The 15,794-nt window shown below is 42.6% G+C and overlaps 1 protein-coding gene across 3 annotated transcripts in view; it reads right to left on the bottom strand.

Moving 5' to 3' along the window:
- Positions 1 to 1,505: 1,505 nt before the first annotated feature.
- The window catches only part of MSRB3 (methionine sulfoxide reductase B3), a 96,494-nt gene continuing 82,205 nt past the window's right edge, over positions 1,506 to 15,794 (bottom strand). For all 3 annotated transcript variants that reach the window (XM_076332320.1, XM_076332328.1, XM_076332337.1), the window contains exons 6-7: positions 9,361 to 9,458; positions 1,506 to 4,282 (exon numbers count right to left, since the gene is read on the bottom strand). In XM_076332320.1, the coding sequence (XP_076188435.1) occupies positions 4,118 to 4,282; positions 9,361 to 9,458 (263 nt within the window). In that variant the 3' untranslated portion in view covers positions 1,506 to 4,117. The remainder of the gene's footprint in view (positions 4,283 to 9,360; positions 9,459 to 15,794) is intronic.

Below are 15,794 nucleotides of genomic sequence, written 5' to 3'. Positions count from 1 at the left end.
TTTTATCTTGCCTTTTATCCTGGGAGACGACAGAGCCTTCAGACACCACTTACCTGTGAGTACAAATAAGAGGCCAACACATTACTTCACAACAAGACCCTCTCCTTTCTTGGAGCGATGCCTTTGCTGCACAAATCCAGATGTCAGCCTACCCCTGCCCATGTGGGGAATACATGCTATAGCCACTGTGGTAAGGCCCCAGTTCTAACCAGTTCACACACACACACTGTGTTTTTCTTAGTGTATGAGAGCTGATACAGCTTGTGAAAAAGGCTTATGGTTAAGTTGCCTTTAATATATGGAAGCCGTATAGCTACAATGATAAGAGAATCACAAAGCGTTTCATTAACTGGCCTCATGTCACTGATCCTGCCACCACTGCTTCTCCCACCCAGTGTCCAGGGCACCCTGGGGAACAGCAGGAGCAGCAGGGAGAGTGTCTCTTACAAGAAATTTCCCTGGTTTTGAAGTGATGGGGTGTACAGGTGTCTTAGGCACAGCTTCATGCTATGCACTGCAAAACACAGCCTGCCAAGCTGGACTGGAGCACAGAGCCGTCCCTCATGTCTGCTGCCAGGCCAGCAGCAGCAAGAGGACCGCACACCTCCAAAGATCTGCCTTAGCACAGCACCTCTGGGTGCTGATAGACTGGCTGGGTTATGCTGGGAGTGCAGGGCAAAGCCACCGCGAGGTGTCCAGCTGCATCTCATTTTAGTGGGTACCAGTTAGTCCCTCGCTGCAGAAATACCAAACTATCACAGTTCTGAGAGGGAACTACAGTGGATGGGTGGGAGGCAGAGGGCTACAAGGATTAATTTTTGGACTAACAGGGATTATGCTAAACTTGCAGAACAAGTCTTCAGTGTGTCATCTGTCCTAGGACACTCTGCAATGTTTGAGAACAATTAGTAAGTGAATTAATTTTGATGTAACTCTCTGGTTCCCAGGAACACAAACATGGAAGCTGGTTTGAAAACAGCCTGCAACTTCTTCCCCTCCCTTGCACCTATCTTTTAAAACCCACTGCAAAGCTGATCTACCGAGCGGCATTAACCTGATGCCCGCAGAGCATTCCAAGCTTGCATGCTTGGAGAAGAAACCTTGACAGAAACCTACTTTCCAGCCAAATTCCTCCACTGCAGACTGAGGCCGGGCACCGCGGGTCTCCTATGGCATGCCTGCGACTCACCACATCCCATACCACATCTTTCGAAAGCGGCCAGAACTTCTGCTAAGTAAAAGTTGAGCTTTTCTCTAAACATTTCCCTTCTCTATTGGGCCTGGGTGCTTGCGATATTCTCTCGAAAGCAGGTAAGTGCAAGGACACCTGGTACGCTGCAGTGCTGCGCCCCTGCCAGAAACCTGCTGGAGATAAAGTGCTGGATATATAATATTCGCAGTAAGTTAAGGGAAAGCAAAGTAAAAGCAGTTCCCTAAGACATGCTGCAGCTAGGGACGCAAAAACCTGACATAAAAACAGATAAATAAGGAAGGGGAACAGAATTATTTATAAAGAAATTTATTTTATATTTGTGTACAACAAATATATGAAAACAAATTTAATTTGAAAAATGTATATTTAACTTCTTAAAAGTATTGAACCCTCTTAAGGAAAGGTTTTAGTTATTAAAAAGGTACCGAAGGCTAAAATTATACTTGGATAATATATGTGTGTGTACGTATATATATATAAAAAACATGTGCAATTTTATATATATATAGTATATATAAATAACATGTGACTTACATGGTATTTTAAGGTATGCTATTTAAACATCTGAGTAACAATAGAAATATTAAAAAATATAGTTTGCTATTTCTACACAGTTTGCATTCAGTTTTTATAAGCATCTAGACAGTGCAAAATTTAAACATACAGAAATACTCTCCTATTATTCTATACATTGTGCTCAGCTCCCAAGTTTCCTCTGTCACCATCATAACCAGACCGAACCGAATTTGGAGGGTTCAATACTCGCCCTTACTAGCATCTTCTAAGAGCGATAAAAGGAAATCTGTCTTACCTTGCACTGCGCTGTGGTATAGTTTGCGCACAAGAGAGAACAATGCATTTCCTATGTTAAATGGTCTAACTCCCAGAGATCACATACACCTCACCATATTGACTCATTTCATTGCACTCCATATCCTGCAAAAATAAATCTCCTGTAGGACAGCATACATAACTGCGTACTGAAGTTTAAGTAATATATTTCTTTAACGTAAGGCAGGAATATACTGAAATTTTATAACACTTAAATCCAACAGCAATCTGGAATTAAATCATATTTATGTACCACATTTTTATAGATGCCGCCTTTTTTATGTTTATGTCAGAAAATGTGGTAGAGAAAACCTACTTTTCTTTAAATAAAAGCAAGGGATAAACGCAGTCCTTCTAGAAGAAATTGCTAAAATCCAATGGGACCAGAAGAAACTCGACCGCCTTGAAACACCAAAGGTCAGTCTGCAGAACCTTTCCTGCAGCCGATGAGCAATTCCTTGCATGACATCTGGGGGAATACTCATGTGAGTAGGTGCTCGCTACAGCAGAGCCCGAGTATTTTAGCTCTAAATATTTATCACCCTTATTTACATCTATTCCATGTTAAGGTATTGTATGCTTTTTTCATGTCTTTCTTATGTTGCTAAAAAAAGGCAATTCTGACCATTCCGTATGCTTTTACAGTAGCTATATTTTAACTGAAGGATGTTTGTACTTTAGATAATATGTTTATTATCACTGACATAAAAACCTCAATCCTGCTTCCATAAAAATCAGCGGTTGCTTTGCTCCTACTAGAAATAAAATTCGATCCAAATATGTTAGTCACAAAGTTTGCTAATAAAAGTAAATACTATATTCATTGTCTCTCAATGCTTAAAGGCAAAGTGGTGTTAGCAAATACTGTATAGTATAGCTTAAAGAACAGTATTATGCACAATTCTAGACAAACTGTTATTCAACAAAATCTAAAAGCAGCTGTGAAAAACATCTTATGGGACAGCAAATTTTGCTACGTGAAAATTTCTGGAGCTCTGATAGGCTTTTTTCAAATTTCTGTCTTAAACCAACCCCCTCACTCATGTCCTACACCGCAATTGCACAAATTAAAGGCTGTGGCCTTGTAGGCAGTATGCATCCAGACCAGCTAATCTTTAAAATCGGATACTTCAGGAGGGTCTCCCTCTTTCTGCTGCATTCATTCCTAAACTCCCTTTTTGCAGAAACTGTCATGTTTCTGAATCCTTGTAACAAGCGACAAGATGAAGAGCCTAGTGTCATCCCTCATCTACTTCACTTCTCAAGTTTATCTCTGCACTTGTCCATATAATTACCCCCTGCAGATTTCAACTTTAATTCAGATTTGAGTTACGGTTGCTGAATAGGCCTCACAAAAAGACAAAGCCTCATTAGTAGCCCGCAAAAGTGAGCCTTACTGGTTAAAACCTTGATTTAAATACCAAACAAAGGGGAAAAATAGATGCTGAGACAATGTTTACATCCTTTCAACCACACCCTTGAAATTTTGGCAGTAAATTAGCCAAAGGATGGGCTTTACATCTCATCCATCTCTCTCAGTTGGGAAGGAACAGCCATAACTACAAGTTTTTGCAGGGTGCGGCTGATGCTGGGAGATGGCTGAATACATATGACCAAAGGCTGTATGCCTCGCAAGTCAGAACAAAGCAGAGATGTGCTAGGAATTCAGGATTTTCTTATGCCCAGAAGTTTACTATAGACTGGAGATAAACACAAGTCCCACCTCCCACACAAAAAGGAATAGTGTTCAAACCTAGAGTAACACAGCACTAGGAAAAAACTAATAACTAATGATTCCAAAGCCTCTCGATTTAAGGATTCCCCAAAGCAATCTCAAAGAAAAGAAAGGAAAAGAAAACCTGTGGAGTCAGTCAACACTTTTTCAATCCAATTATATAGTAAATGCACCAGCAGGCAAGGCCTCAGTTCCGAAAAGGTGAGGAAGAAGAAGGATGGTGCAAAATGCTTTCATACATTTAAACATTCTTAGGATATAAGAGAGCAGGCAACTTAGAAAACATTCCTTGTAAGCTGTGTGGGATCAGCACAGTCTTCTGCAGGCTTTGCTTCGTCCTACAGCTCAGCTTTGCCTGTTTGGGCAGGACTGGCGTTACCACTGCCTTCTCCAGCGTTGCTTTTGTCTGCTGGCTTGAAAGATAACGAAGCAGAGTTTGTGCAGTACCGTTTGCCAGTTGGGCGAGGTCCATCGTCAAAAATATGCCCCAGGTGAGCACCACACTGAAACAAAATACAATAGAGTATCACTGTGTCTCTGTGCGGCTTGATGGCATCACCGTGGTGTTAAGCAATGACTAGCAGCTGCTTCCAAGGAAGCACATTGGTGGTGCCTACATCACCCTTTCAAGTGGGATTTACAACCTACATTTATTTGCAAGAGTGATCCAGGAAGATGATCTTCTGAGATACCATGGGTCCCTAAGACTTCAAGCCCAAATTTTCCGGGTGTTTCCCGTCGTGCCCCTGCATATGTTGGGGTTGGGGCTGGGCCACCATTTCTGAGAAGCCGCCTGTCTCTGTAATGATCTCATGGCGGGAGCTCAGTTAAAAACACGGTGGTGAGGGCAGCACTGCCCATGTTTCACTTACTGCTGTAAGGATAGCTGTGTAAGAAAGGGGCAGCCTGAGCTCTGGGCTCTCCTCAGCCTGCAGCCATCTGCTACACCCCTTGGTAAAAAAACACTAAACCCCTTGGTGATCCTAGCAAGGACCTAAAGCAGTGAAGATATTCTTTGGACTATGCCTTCACACTCATTTTTTTTTCCTTCCACAGCCTGGCACTCTTCTGAGCATCAGGGTCCTTTTGGGTGCACCTCTGCTCCTCGCCCCTGGAGGGGATGGAGCTCATCCACTACTCATCTCATACTACTTTCTGTAGTACATAGGAGATAGGGACAGGCGACTGAAAAAGACATGTAGTGAAGATATGTAAAATATTTCTGAATGAACAATCTTTAGCTGGGAGTAATTATAAATAGGAATGATGCTGAATTTGCTTTTTATAAGGAATATGAAACTACAGATGGTCTGTTGACACTTTTGTTCTGTATGAATCAGCCTCAGATACTCACAGTGGTATTCAGGGTGAACACTACTGCTCCTGTCTGTAAGAAAGGTAACACTCCCTTGCTTTACAGAAGAGTACAGTATTTTGAAGAAACTGATTTAGTTCATCCTTATTCAAAAATTGGGATTACTATCACTGCACATTATGGCTGACAACTTATCTGGATAATAAGAACTTCTTGCAATTAGTCACTTAAATTTCACAAGTTCATTTTTACAGCCTGCCATGAGAAATAAAAAAATAAAACCTTGCACTGGAGAAATATTTATCTTGAACAGGAAAGTCATGCTGCTTTACCAAAGATCCTTGGCCTTTCAAGTTAATAGCTGATCTCAGTAAGAGCTGGAATGATGTAACTGAGATCACAGAGCTGCTTGTGGGCTCACAGTCAGAGAGCAAAAATTAAAGACTGCAAATTATTCTTAACATTTAATTAATTCATAGTAACCCAAATACATAGAGGCAATACTGATTATTCCAAACTGTGAATGAGTTAGTAATGGCAAATCTCTACCCTGCAGTTAATGTGTTGCTAATGTTCTCCTGCTGTTATGGACTTTAATTCACCAAAGCAGTAGGAAGGGTGTCTGTAAAAGCAGGTAAAGTCTTGGCTTCAGGATAAACTCTCTCAACAGACTGAAAGGCTGGGGGAGGCTCTCACACCAGCTAGGAGGGACAGAAACTTCTCGTTTAATGACAGCTGAAACAATAATCCTCACTGCCTCCGGGAGCAAGGCAGGTAGGCATGTGAAGCCTTAGTGCTCCCGCCCGTCGGTCCCACCCGTGCAGCCACATCCCAGGGCAGGCTCCCTGCTCCTGGAGAAGTATCGCTGAAACAGCCACGGCAGTCCAGCAAGGACCCCAATAACAAACAAGGGCGCTTCTAGCCTGTAGTATCAGCAGGACGAGGTCCCAGAGGCAGTGGGAAAAGGCATAGATAATTTTGGGTTAAGCAGCAGCTGCTTGGCTTTGCAAGGAAGACAGAACGTGGCAAATAAGGAAAAGGCAAAGGAAAGTTGCATGGGAACTAGAGAAGCCAAAGCTTCAAGTCTTGTTCCTGAAAGATTCCTCTCTTGCCACCTTTTCCTCCATTCTCCACTGCTTACTTTATTTCATATTCCTTTAGACTGAAGGCATTTTTTAGGCAGTTTAGGCAGAAAACCTGAGCTCTTTCTCAGAGTGGGGTCTCTCACAATGAGGCATTTCACCTGATTATAAAGCTTTTCCATACCTTAGGGGAAAAAAAATCTAAAAAAACTTAAGTGTCCCAGAGAGAGTATTTTTCTAAATGCTCAGCATCCTAATTAAATCATCTCATCTCAACTAAGAATGTTTCAAAACCTCCTGGCTAGAAGTGTTAAACAGATCTTTTCCAGATTAACATTTAACCAAAGATAAATCATTCCCTCTCCACTGGACAGAAACAGAACAAGAGAAACCGTAGAGAGAAACGGTCTGCAGGAGTAATATACTCACATACAGACTACAAAGACAATCTGTCAAAAAGGTTTTCCTCACAAAACCTGAGAAGCTGTGTGAGAGTCCAAGGTAGTCTCATTACACCTTCTTGTGATGGCAGAATCACACCAGGATTGGATTACTGCAAAATTTGTTACCTTTTGAGATTACCCCTCACCAAAAATTTATGTGGCGATTCTCTCTGTAGAGGACTCTGTAACTCATCTGCCCTGAAAAGAAACGTAATTCAATCCTTTGTATCACAGTGTAAGAAACCTGGCCCTCAGCTGAGAGTACAAAGGACGAATTGATTTTACTGTCCTCCCCGCACGTAATAGGTGCTGACCATTTTTCTAGGACGTATATACATGTCTGCAAAGCCTCCCAAAAAGAAACAATCATCTGTTGCGGCCTTGCACATAAATATATTGGGTAGAATGCACTGGGACGGCAAAACGGTTAGAGTAAAGCATTTGAAGTATGTGTTTGGGAGCAGGAAAGGGGGGGTCACTGCTAACTGTCAGGATGCTTGGATCTCCCAAGCCTCCTGGTTCTAATATGCTGCTGGGAGGCACGGAAAGCAGCTTGCAGTCAGCTGCTGTAGCCGAGTCTGAGCTATCAATGTGCAAACAGTACTTCTGTGACAACAGAATTTTATTGATTTGTGCAGGTACAAATAGTAGCTAGGGAGACCTCAGGGGAAGGGACTCTCAAGCAGGGAAGAGAAAAAAAAAGAGAGATGCAACCAGTTTTACAGTATTCCTCAAATGCATTTGTAATTAACTTCTACCTGTCACTAATCGTTGACCTTTTAAATACTTCCAGGGTGATGTGTTTCCAAAAAACTGTAGAAGTTATTTCTAGGATAATCCCATGGATGTCTTTGATTAATATTACAGCGATTTTCCCCCAGTGTTTGCTTTCTATAATGGAGAACATTAAAAGAGAGTTTTTTTATTCTCTCAGACAGGTGGAAGAACTTTTAAAGAAAAATCAACTACTTTTTCATCTGCAAAAGATTAATAAGGTTTTGGGTTTGGGAGAGGGTATTTCCCTCCAGTTCTACCAAGGCCTGCCATATCAATCCCACTGCTTTCTAGGCTGCAGTAAAACTGCGGTTTTTTGCAGCTGCATGTGTGATTCACATTCCTAGGGCTCTGAGGAGGGGAGGAAATGGTTTTGTTATGGATACACAATGTGGTGGTATTAACTGTGCTGAGCGGTGGCTGCAAAGATGCTCACCACTCCTCAAGCTATTTTCCTGCATGACTTGTTCATCAGTGGGGTTATTGCCCGAGGAAGCTGGAGTAGCTGGTCAGAAGTTGCCATTGGATTATATAGCAACCTTGGTCGTATTTTTTTCTTAATGCTTTAAATTCAGTTTTTGGTTTTGCTTCAATTTCATTGTGTCTGTGTATGACTGCTGCTAATACTGCTGGTCTCAGGTCTGGTAACGCTACTTTGTTTGGCAACAGGTAAATGACATTCCCAGATTCCTTGGCCTGACCGCAGGCTGCCTTGGGCTTCTCTCAGGTGAAAACCAGGAGCTCTGGCCCTCTCTTGAAGGGTGTCAGCAGATACAGGCTCAGGAGGTTGGCAATATGCTGATTTTAGCACTATTCAGGCCTACTAAGCAGAGCCAAAGAGAGTGGGTTGCATTTTTGATTATGCCAGTAATCACTGGTGAAGCACGAGATTCCCAGTCTGCAGTCCCGTTGCTACCTCGCTAGGGAATTTAGGGAAGTGGATGTTCCCAAAAAGTGTTAGGTGGATCTTCTAAGGCATATCATCAATATAAAAACTACAGAATTATGTAGTACACATGACATACTAGCAGACATGCTGATTTGGCCATTAACATGTTGGGCCAAACCCTCTACCTAGACTGAAGTTAATGGATTCTCCATAAAGACAATCTTGCCTCTTTTTGGGAAGCTTCTTAACTCGCTCTGAGCATTTATATATGAGGACTGACTGACTAGTAAGGATGCGTATTATCAGGGATGAAATCAGTTATCCCTCCACCAATACTGTCTTGGAAAGAGAACAGCAAATTCTCAAGGCCCAAATGAAGCTGCTGCTTCTCTCAGGAGGCGTTTGAGCATGTGGAGCTAGAGGACCGCAAGCTGCTGGGTACATCTGCCAAACGCCAATGCAGCAGGTTCTCCCTTTGCTAGGTAATGATTATGCCATTCTCTTCACAGAGAGGAAGGCAGCACAAAGGATGAGAGAAAGTAGAAGAAGACAGATAATGGAAAATTTGGGTATGTTTTGAATGACTACTGACTTCATTATTACGGCAGATGGGATTGTTTGAGGCAGCCATTAGGACTGCGCTGGGAATGAGGGTTGGGAATGAGTTAGCATGGTTGCACAGTAATGCACAGTGATGGAATCAGCACACAGTCACTCCACTGCTTTCGACTTCCCCCTCAACTGCTCATGTGTGGAGTCAGTGGGCCAGGCTCAGGCTCAGGAGCTCCTTTGAAGGGACACTCTTCAGGAAGACAATTTCTGTAGACTCAGCACCGAGCCAACCATTTACATCTGCTCTGTTAAATATCACACGAGACAACAACGTGCATTCCAACGAGTCCTTTGTGCCTGCAGCTCGTTCCACCCAGCTGTTATACCTACGACCCATTGTGCTCTTTCACAATGATTACTATTTAATGGAACTGAAAGGTTTGCAAATCTTAGGGAAAGTACAGCATGCTGTAATGATTTTTGCAGCCTTTGCTATCGGAATGGTCTGTGTGTGCTATAAACTAACCCGACTGCAGGATATTTCAATCCGGTGCATCCCATAGGAGAAATCATCATTGAAAGTAATTGCATCGGGACTGATCACATCATAGAAGGCAGGCCAACCTGGAAAAGAGGAACAAGATAATTAAGAGAAGAGGGCATCCTGGTGGCAGATGGCATTGTAAAAAGCAAGACACAATCACACTTTGAAAAATGTTTATCTCACTCCAGAGCCTGGAAATAACTGAAATGGAGATTTTGGATCCTAAATCACTTAGGTACTTTGAAAAATTTCCCCTCTAAATACAAAGTTGTTTACAGGCGAGGACTAAGCTGCCACTAGCTGCCCATCTTCCATCTCAACAGAGATTCCTGCACTCCACCGCAAGCAGCAGTAGCAGTTTAGCTCAGGCACAAAGGTGGTTGCTCAGGTAAGCCAGATTCAGCCTCACCATTAGCTTAAAAGAACACAAATTCCACTCTGAAGACAAACAGCGAGACTTTATGGAACGCAAGTGTTTTTGCTTTTGCAGTGTAAAGGTACTTTAAAAAAGAGTTGGTAAGTTGCAATTTAGAGCCCCAAAACCTGCCTTAACCTTTGCCTTCACCCAGAAGGATGTGCTCGGACCCTGACCCATCACACATTAGAGGCAGTGAGATGACTACTATTGTGTCTAATTTCAAAACAGTAATGAGTGCTTCAGATCAGCCATGGACAGGTGGAGTCATAACTATGCCTATATTAGACACTAGTAGATGGTTTGCATGTGGTCTGCTTCCAGGACAAAACAATTGCAGTCATTAACACATATGTTCAACACAGCTGCTAGCTGAGCACTGAGCAGCATGATGTGACACCAGATGATGATGAGGTGTATACCTGATCTACAAATACTGGGCACTTATCATCTAAATAATGACCTTCCACTCTTTAACTATTCCATGCCAAGCCCCCTCTCCACAATACAGGTAAAAAACAACATAGGTCTGTTCAGTGTCCCAGTAGATACCCATTACACAGTTGTAACTTTTCAGCCATCCCTCAAAAACCTGTCATCATATGCTCCATTTCCTGAAGCTGGGTTCCCACATAAGAATCTGATAGGCTTTAAGGTCACGTCAACATCTACCAGTGCCCATCTGAAATCCCACTGGCTATCTGTCCTTCTCATTCAGTCTCTTGCCAAATATTATAACATGCACAGGCAACTCTTGCTCTCTGTGTATTACACATATGCCCACGTATACAGAAGTTCCTTGTTTTGTCTTCGAATATCTGTCAAGCATTTGCTACTGATGATTTCATAAAATGACTTGCAATAAGCTATTAAGAAACACAGCAGCAGCTGTGAATCACTGCACGCAGATGAATAAAGGATGTATACAGCCTCCCATAAGTAAAGTGAGTAAAATTTCCTATACAGTAAAAGGAAGAGTGGAAGCTATCAAGTTTTCTGACTGTGGGTAAAGAAAGTGTGTAAACTGGAAAAAAATCCGTATGTCTTCAGTTGTATCTTAAACCATTAAATATGGAAGAACACTTATTAAGATGCAAGCATAACAGGCATAATTTTTTAAGAAAGAAGTGCTCAGAAATGCATTTCTCTTCCTTTTGGGAACACCCATATAGTAGCATTCCTAAACCTGCAACCTGAAGGCATTGCAAGCCCCAGGTCCTATGCTCCCAAGGTGCCTACTACCATCACAAGTGTTTCCACCCCAGAACTCACTGCAGAAGTAAGTAGAGTCATTTTTTTCCCCAAAAGTATTGCAAATGGAAGAGTTACAGACAGCAGACAGATTGAGGAGAAAGAACTCTGAACTGGGAAAATATCCCACAAGACAGGAACTCAAAACAGTGCAGCAATGACAACCATAAAAAAAAACAATTTATAAATTCTTCCCCTCATGCAAAATATCCCTGCCAAACAAATACCTTCACAAACAGAAAAGGAATAAACATATGACAAGTTTTGCAAAAGGGGTTATCCTGTTGACAGAAAAATTGATGTCTCCTAATTGGTGGCTCCTTTCCAACACCATTCGTTGTCATCTTAGCTGGGCCTCTGTCTAATGAAAATTGAGGTATTACATAGAGCTGGTCAGAATATTTTTAATGAAGCCTTTTTAGTTTTTTTAATTTAATAATTTTGCAAAACAGACATATCAGTTTGCCCTTGTGTGTTGGCAGAGAAGTTCCAAAGAGGGAGCTGTTTGGAGCAACCAACTATATGATCGTGTGAAAGCCTCTGGAGGAGGAACACTTCAGTGCTGCAGAAATTCTCAAAGACAACCCTGCCTCCTCCATAACAGCAATAAGGGGGAAGCTTCAAAGGCTGCTACACAGAGATTGAAGCAATCTGTGTCTTGCTGAGAAAATTATCTTGTGAGAAGGGTTTGGAGGAGACATGTTTATGTCAGCTTTGACATTAAAGGAAGACCATCCATCCTCCTTTCTCCAGACTTTTCCTTTTGGTCTTCCCATTCACCACAGAAAAATTATTTGCTTTGGATGCACTCCATGCACTTTTGAAAAATGAAGTCATCTGAAACCTATATAAACAGGCAAGCTCCTCCTAAAGTAGCCTTTGTAGCCAACTAGAGTGACTTCAGTTTAGGCTGTCAGTTCACGCTACACGTGACACATGTTCCAAAGGCTCCACCGCTACCACATATGGTCCCCAAGACAGGGAGTAGGAAACAGCCTGTGCCTCCACAGTGTGGACTTTTAACTCTCAGTCATGCCATCTCTTCTTGAGTGACATGGCAGGCCAGACACCAGCATTGCTGTGACGAACCAGTAACTCCATGAGGGTTGACTGAAAACTGAGCAAACTCTGCAGCAGAAAAGGTCCTGAAGGGCACGGTGAGACACTCTGTCACTCTGCTGACCTTGAGAGGAAGACAAGTGAACTGCTCATTGAGTTGATGAGCCAAACTCACCAGGAAAATCAATCCCCCTCTGCTGTTTCATTTCCTGTCTCCTGAGCTAAAGTGGAAAACCCATTTGACAGTTTGCTAAGCCTTCTCTGGCCATTTTCTCTACTTCAAAAGCTGCCAGGAACAAGCTGTAGAAGCAGTCTGCTTGCCTGCACATCAGGCAACTCCTGGTGACGTAGAAAGCCAGCCAGACCCCTGTGGACTCTTCATATGATCCTTCTGTCTTTGTAAGTGGTGAATGCCCCAGCAGTGGCCTCCACTTTGCAAGGCCCAGGCTACTTCTCCTGCTGTCTCACTGGCTGCTGCTTCTCCACTCCTGTCCTCCTGAGCGCCTGCCTCCTTCCTGCTGTAAGGCTGCAAAATGGCTGACTCACTCTACATTTTAGACTGCTGTTAGCTGTGCATTAAAGCTTCAGCCTGCCTTTGAAGGCTCTCTGGCTACTTGGAAAGGGCATGCTTCTGCAGGAATGGGGGGGGAAGAAGCCCATTTTGGATCTCTTCTGCTTCTGCTGAGCTGAGAGAGAGAAACGGTAACCCTTAGCACTGCAGAGACTGAGCACTGGAGGAGACTCTTTGCAAACACTGGCGCAGAGACTCAGCCCTCCCCGGGTGATGGCTCTCTGGCAGGTCTAGCTCACCACATCTGATGGGCAGCAGGAGCGGGGCCAGTGTCTTTTGAAGGATGGTAAAACGTAACAGCTAGGAAGAAATAGCTGCTGGAGGAAAGGGGCAAAGGGTAATTGCAGGAGACAAGATGGGGGTGGGGGGAGTCTCCCAGCTGAGTGAACAACTTCAAATGACATTTGCACATTCTTCTGTGTGTGTGAACAGCAGCTAAGATTTGTGAATACATTTATCCTTGACTGTAAAGTTTAGTTTGAGGGAGAGTATGACACAGTAATGGTCAGCAATTTTTATCACATTATAGACATCTAAAATGGGCTCATTCTTATTTTCACAATCACTTTGCATCACACTGGCAATATAAAAGGGCTTTAAAATAAGAGTCTGTTGTGTTTGTGTTCACTCTGATGACCCTTTACATGGGAGTCAGGCTGCTATGTTCTAAGGGCCAGTTTCTGGTACGTTAATAAGCCAGCCACAGAGATGAATAGTTTCTCAGATATATAGCAAGTATCCTTTCTTGGATCTAAAATACACTAAATAAAGCAATGAAACTTTCTTCTGTCAAGTGCTTAAGTGAAAACCATGTGTAAACTGAACATTACTGACAGATCTTTTCCGCTCCATCCTGCATGAGTAATAGAAAGGATCTTATGCTGCTGGGTGTCACACATACTGAGTCATGTCCCCTTCTTCCTCATTCTGGGACATCCCCCAAATACTTTGTAAAAGCTGCACAGCATTTCTAAAATTCATCCCACGCCCCCTCACCAAAACCGAATCTTTTGTTTTTCATAATGGCCCCTATTCTGGCAAAGAGGAGACAGCGGTTCATGCCTCTTTGTCAAAGAATGCTTTCTTCAGAGCAGAGATGGCCTGGCACTGCCCTTGGCAGCAACAGTGAAGAACAGGGAGGAAGAGAAATGTTGGTTCTGGTAACCTATGCTGGATGCTGCTTTTGCAGCCCTGGGCATAGGGTTTCAAATCATTCAGAAGAGGCATCTTCTTTCTCACTTTCAGACCTCCTATTCTAGGTACCTCATTGAGTCCGTGTTACTAACAAGCTGCCTAAGGCGGGCACCTATACAGGCAGCTGGCACAAGGCGGGTATCACGACAACACAGGCAGCCAGCACACAGCAGTCCCAGACAGATGACAAACTGAACAGTTTGTCTCCTTCTTAAAACGAGATGCCGAAGTAGTTGTAATGCCTGAGTAAGGCAGCGACAGCGAACAGTGTGCCTACAGTCCAGCCCCCCTTGTGCATTCCTGGTAGAGATATGAAACCCCAACAGGAGTAGATTGTTTCTTTCACATTAACCCAGGAAGTTCTGAAGCACCTCATCTCGGGGGCTACTCCAGGACGCTTTCTTGGGGCAATGCTGACCTCATACAAAAAAAGACATTTTGTTCCCATAAACTTTCGGAAAGCAGTCCAGCTGTTGATTGATTGATCAATTTTAGAAGCATCTCAAACTTCCTTCCAGTTCTGCAAGTTTGCACACATTTTGTTGTAGTTAGATCTCCAACTTCCTAATAAATGGATGCAAGCACTTAGACATCTAACCGTTAAAATATGAGTCTATAATTATTTGCAGAAGCAAAACGGCAGGCTGCTTTTGAAAATCAGCCCTGCTAGGCTATTTTTTCCCCTCTCCTGAACTAATATTCCTTTTGACATTTTTTTGAACAGCACGGTTGCAATCCCAAAGCATCTAATGCTCTGACACTATTCCCATTTCATACACCTGCTGACTGGAGACCTCCACAGTTTTTCAATAACTGTGATGTCTGTAGTTATGTTTTTCATTTTAGATCCCAAAGAGATTAAGTTCAACCTGCATTTTATCATTCTTTGCTGTAATTATTCCAAGCATTTACTTCAGTGAGTTATTTACAGATGGAGAAGCAGGGGGAGATGGAAGATGTTATAACTACCAAGTGGCACCAGATGGAAAAGAGGACCTTGACCTGAAAAATACCTTGTTTCTCTGATGTGCTGTATTTTTAGAATTCTGATTCCCTTTTAACCTAATGCGGATTAATGAAAACCCAAAGGCTTTTTAAGGTAGAGTCTCATCATTTATCTTCACTGAGAAGCTCTGTCTGTGTAAAAACATAAAGTGCATAGGATTAAAAAAAAAGGTAATAAAGCTTCTGCTTTGAAACTGCTGTAAAGCTGAAGGGCCTTCACTTTCTTCTTTCTCACAGGTTTATTGAAACAGAATCTGAAAGACGCAGGCATCCACAGCTGTAACTTCTCACATACAAGTTTAATGGAGAACTACAAAGTGACATATTGCTATTATGTAGAATGCCTGCGCAGATATAGGGCTTTTTTTGGCTAACATCCTGGGTTATTTTTCATAATATCTCCATGATGATGAATGCACAATAAATATTCTTACTTACAAATATTCTACCATCAGGTAACACTACTTTCAGTGGACGTTCACCTAATTTACCCAAATGTAACTAGAAACAGAATCAGGCACAAAACCATTCTTGTTCACCAGCAAACAACTTTACATTAGATATGTATTCCACTGGAAAGAGAACAGTCGGTCCTTTCCAGCACTATCCAGATATAAGAAGGACGACATGGTACTGTTTTTCAGCAGAACATGCAGAGCATCGGAGTGGTAGCTAGGTTGGGGGGAGGGAGACAAAGGCAAAATGAAGCTTAATTTTGGAAGGAAAAGTAAAGAGAGGGCTTATCTCTTAACACGCTACCTGTCTCTAACAGCAAAGTTGGGCTACCGCAGCAGGCAAATACCACTCAGACAGAACAGTGTGGGAAGGGAATTTTACAAAACAATTGACCTTCTAATAGCAGCTTTTATGAGACAATCGTCATCTGTTTTTTTCTTTATGTTTCTCACTTGGGAAACAAAA

The sequence above is a fragment of the Aptenodytes patagonicus genome, chromosome 1, assembly GCF_965638725.1.
Source record: "Aptenodytes patagonicus chromosome 1, bAptPat1.pri.cur, whole genome shotgun sequence".
NCBI lineage: Eukaryota > Metazoa > Chordata > Aves > Sphenisciformes > Spheniscidae > Aptenodytes > Aptenodytes patagonicus.
This window is presented reverse-complemented; position numbering and strand designations above follow the sequence as displayed.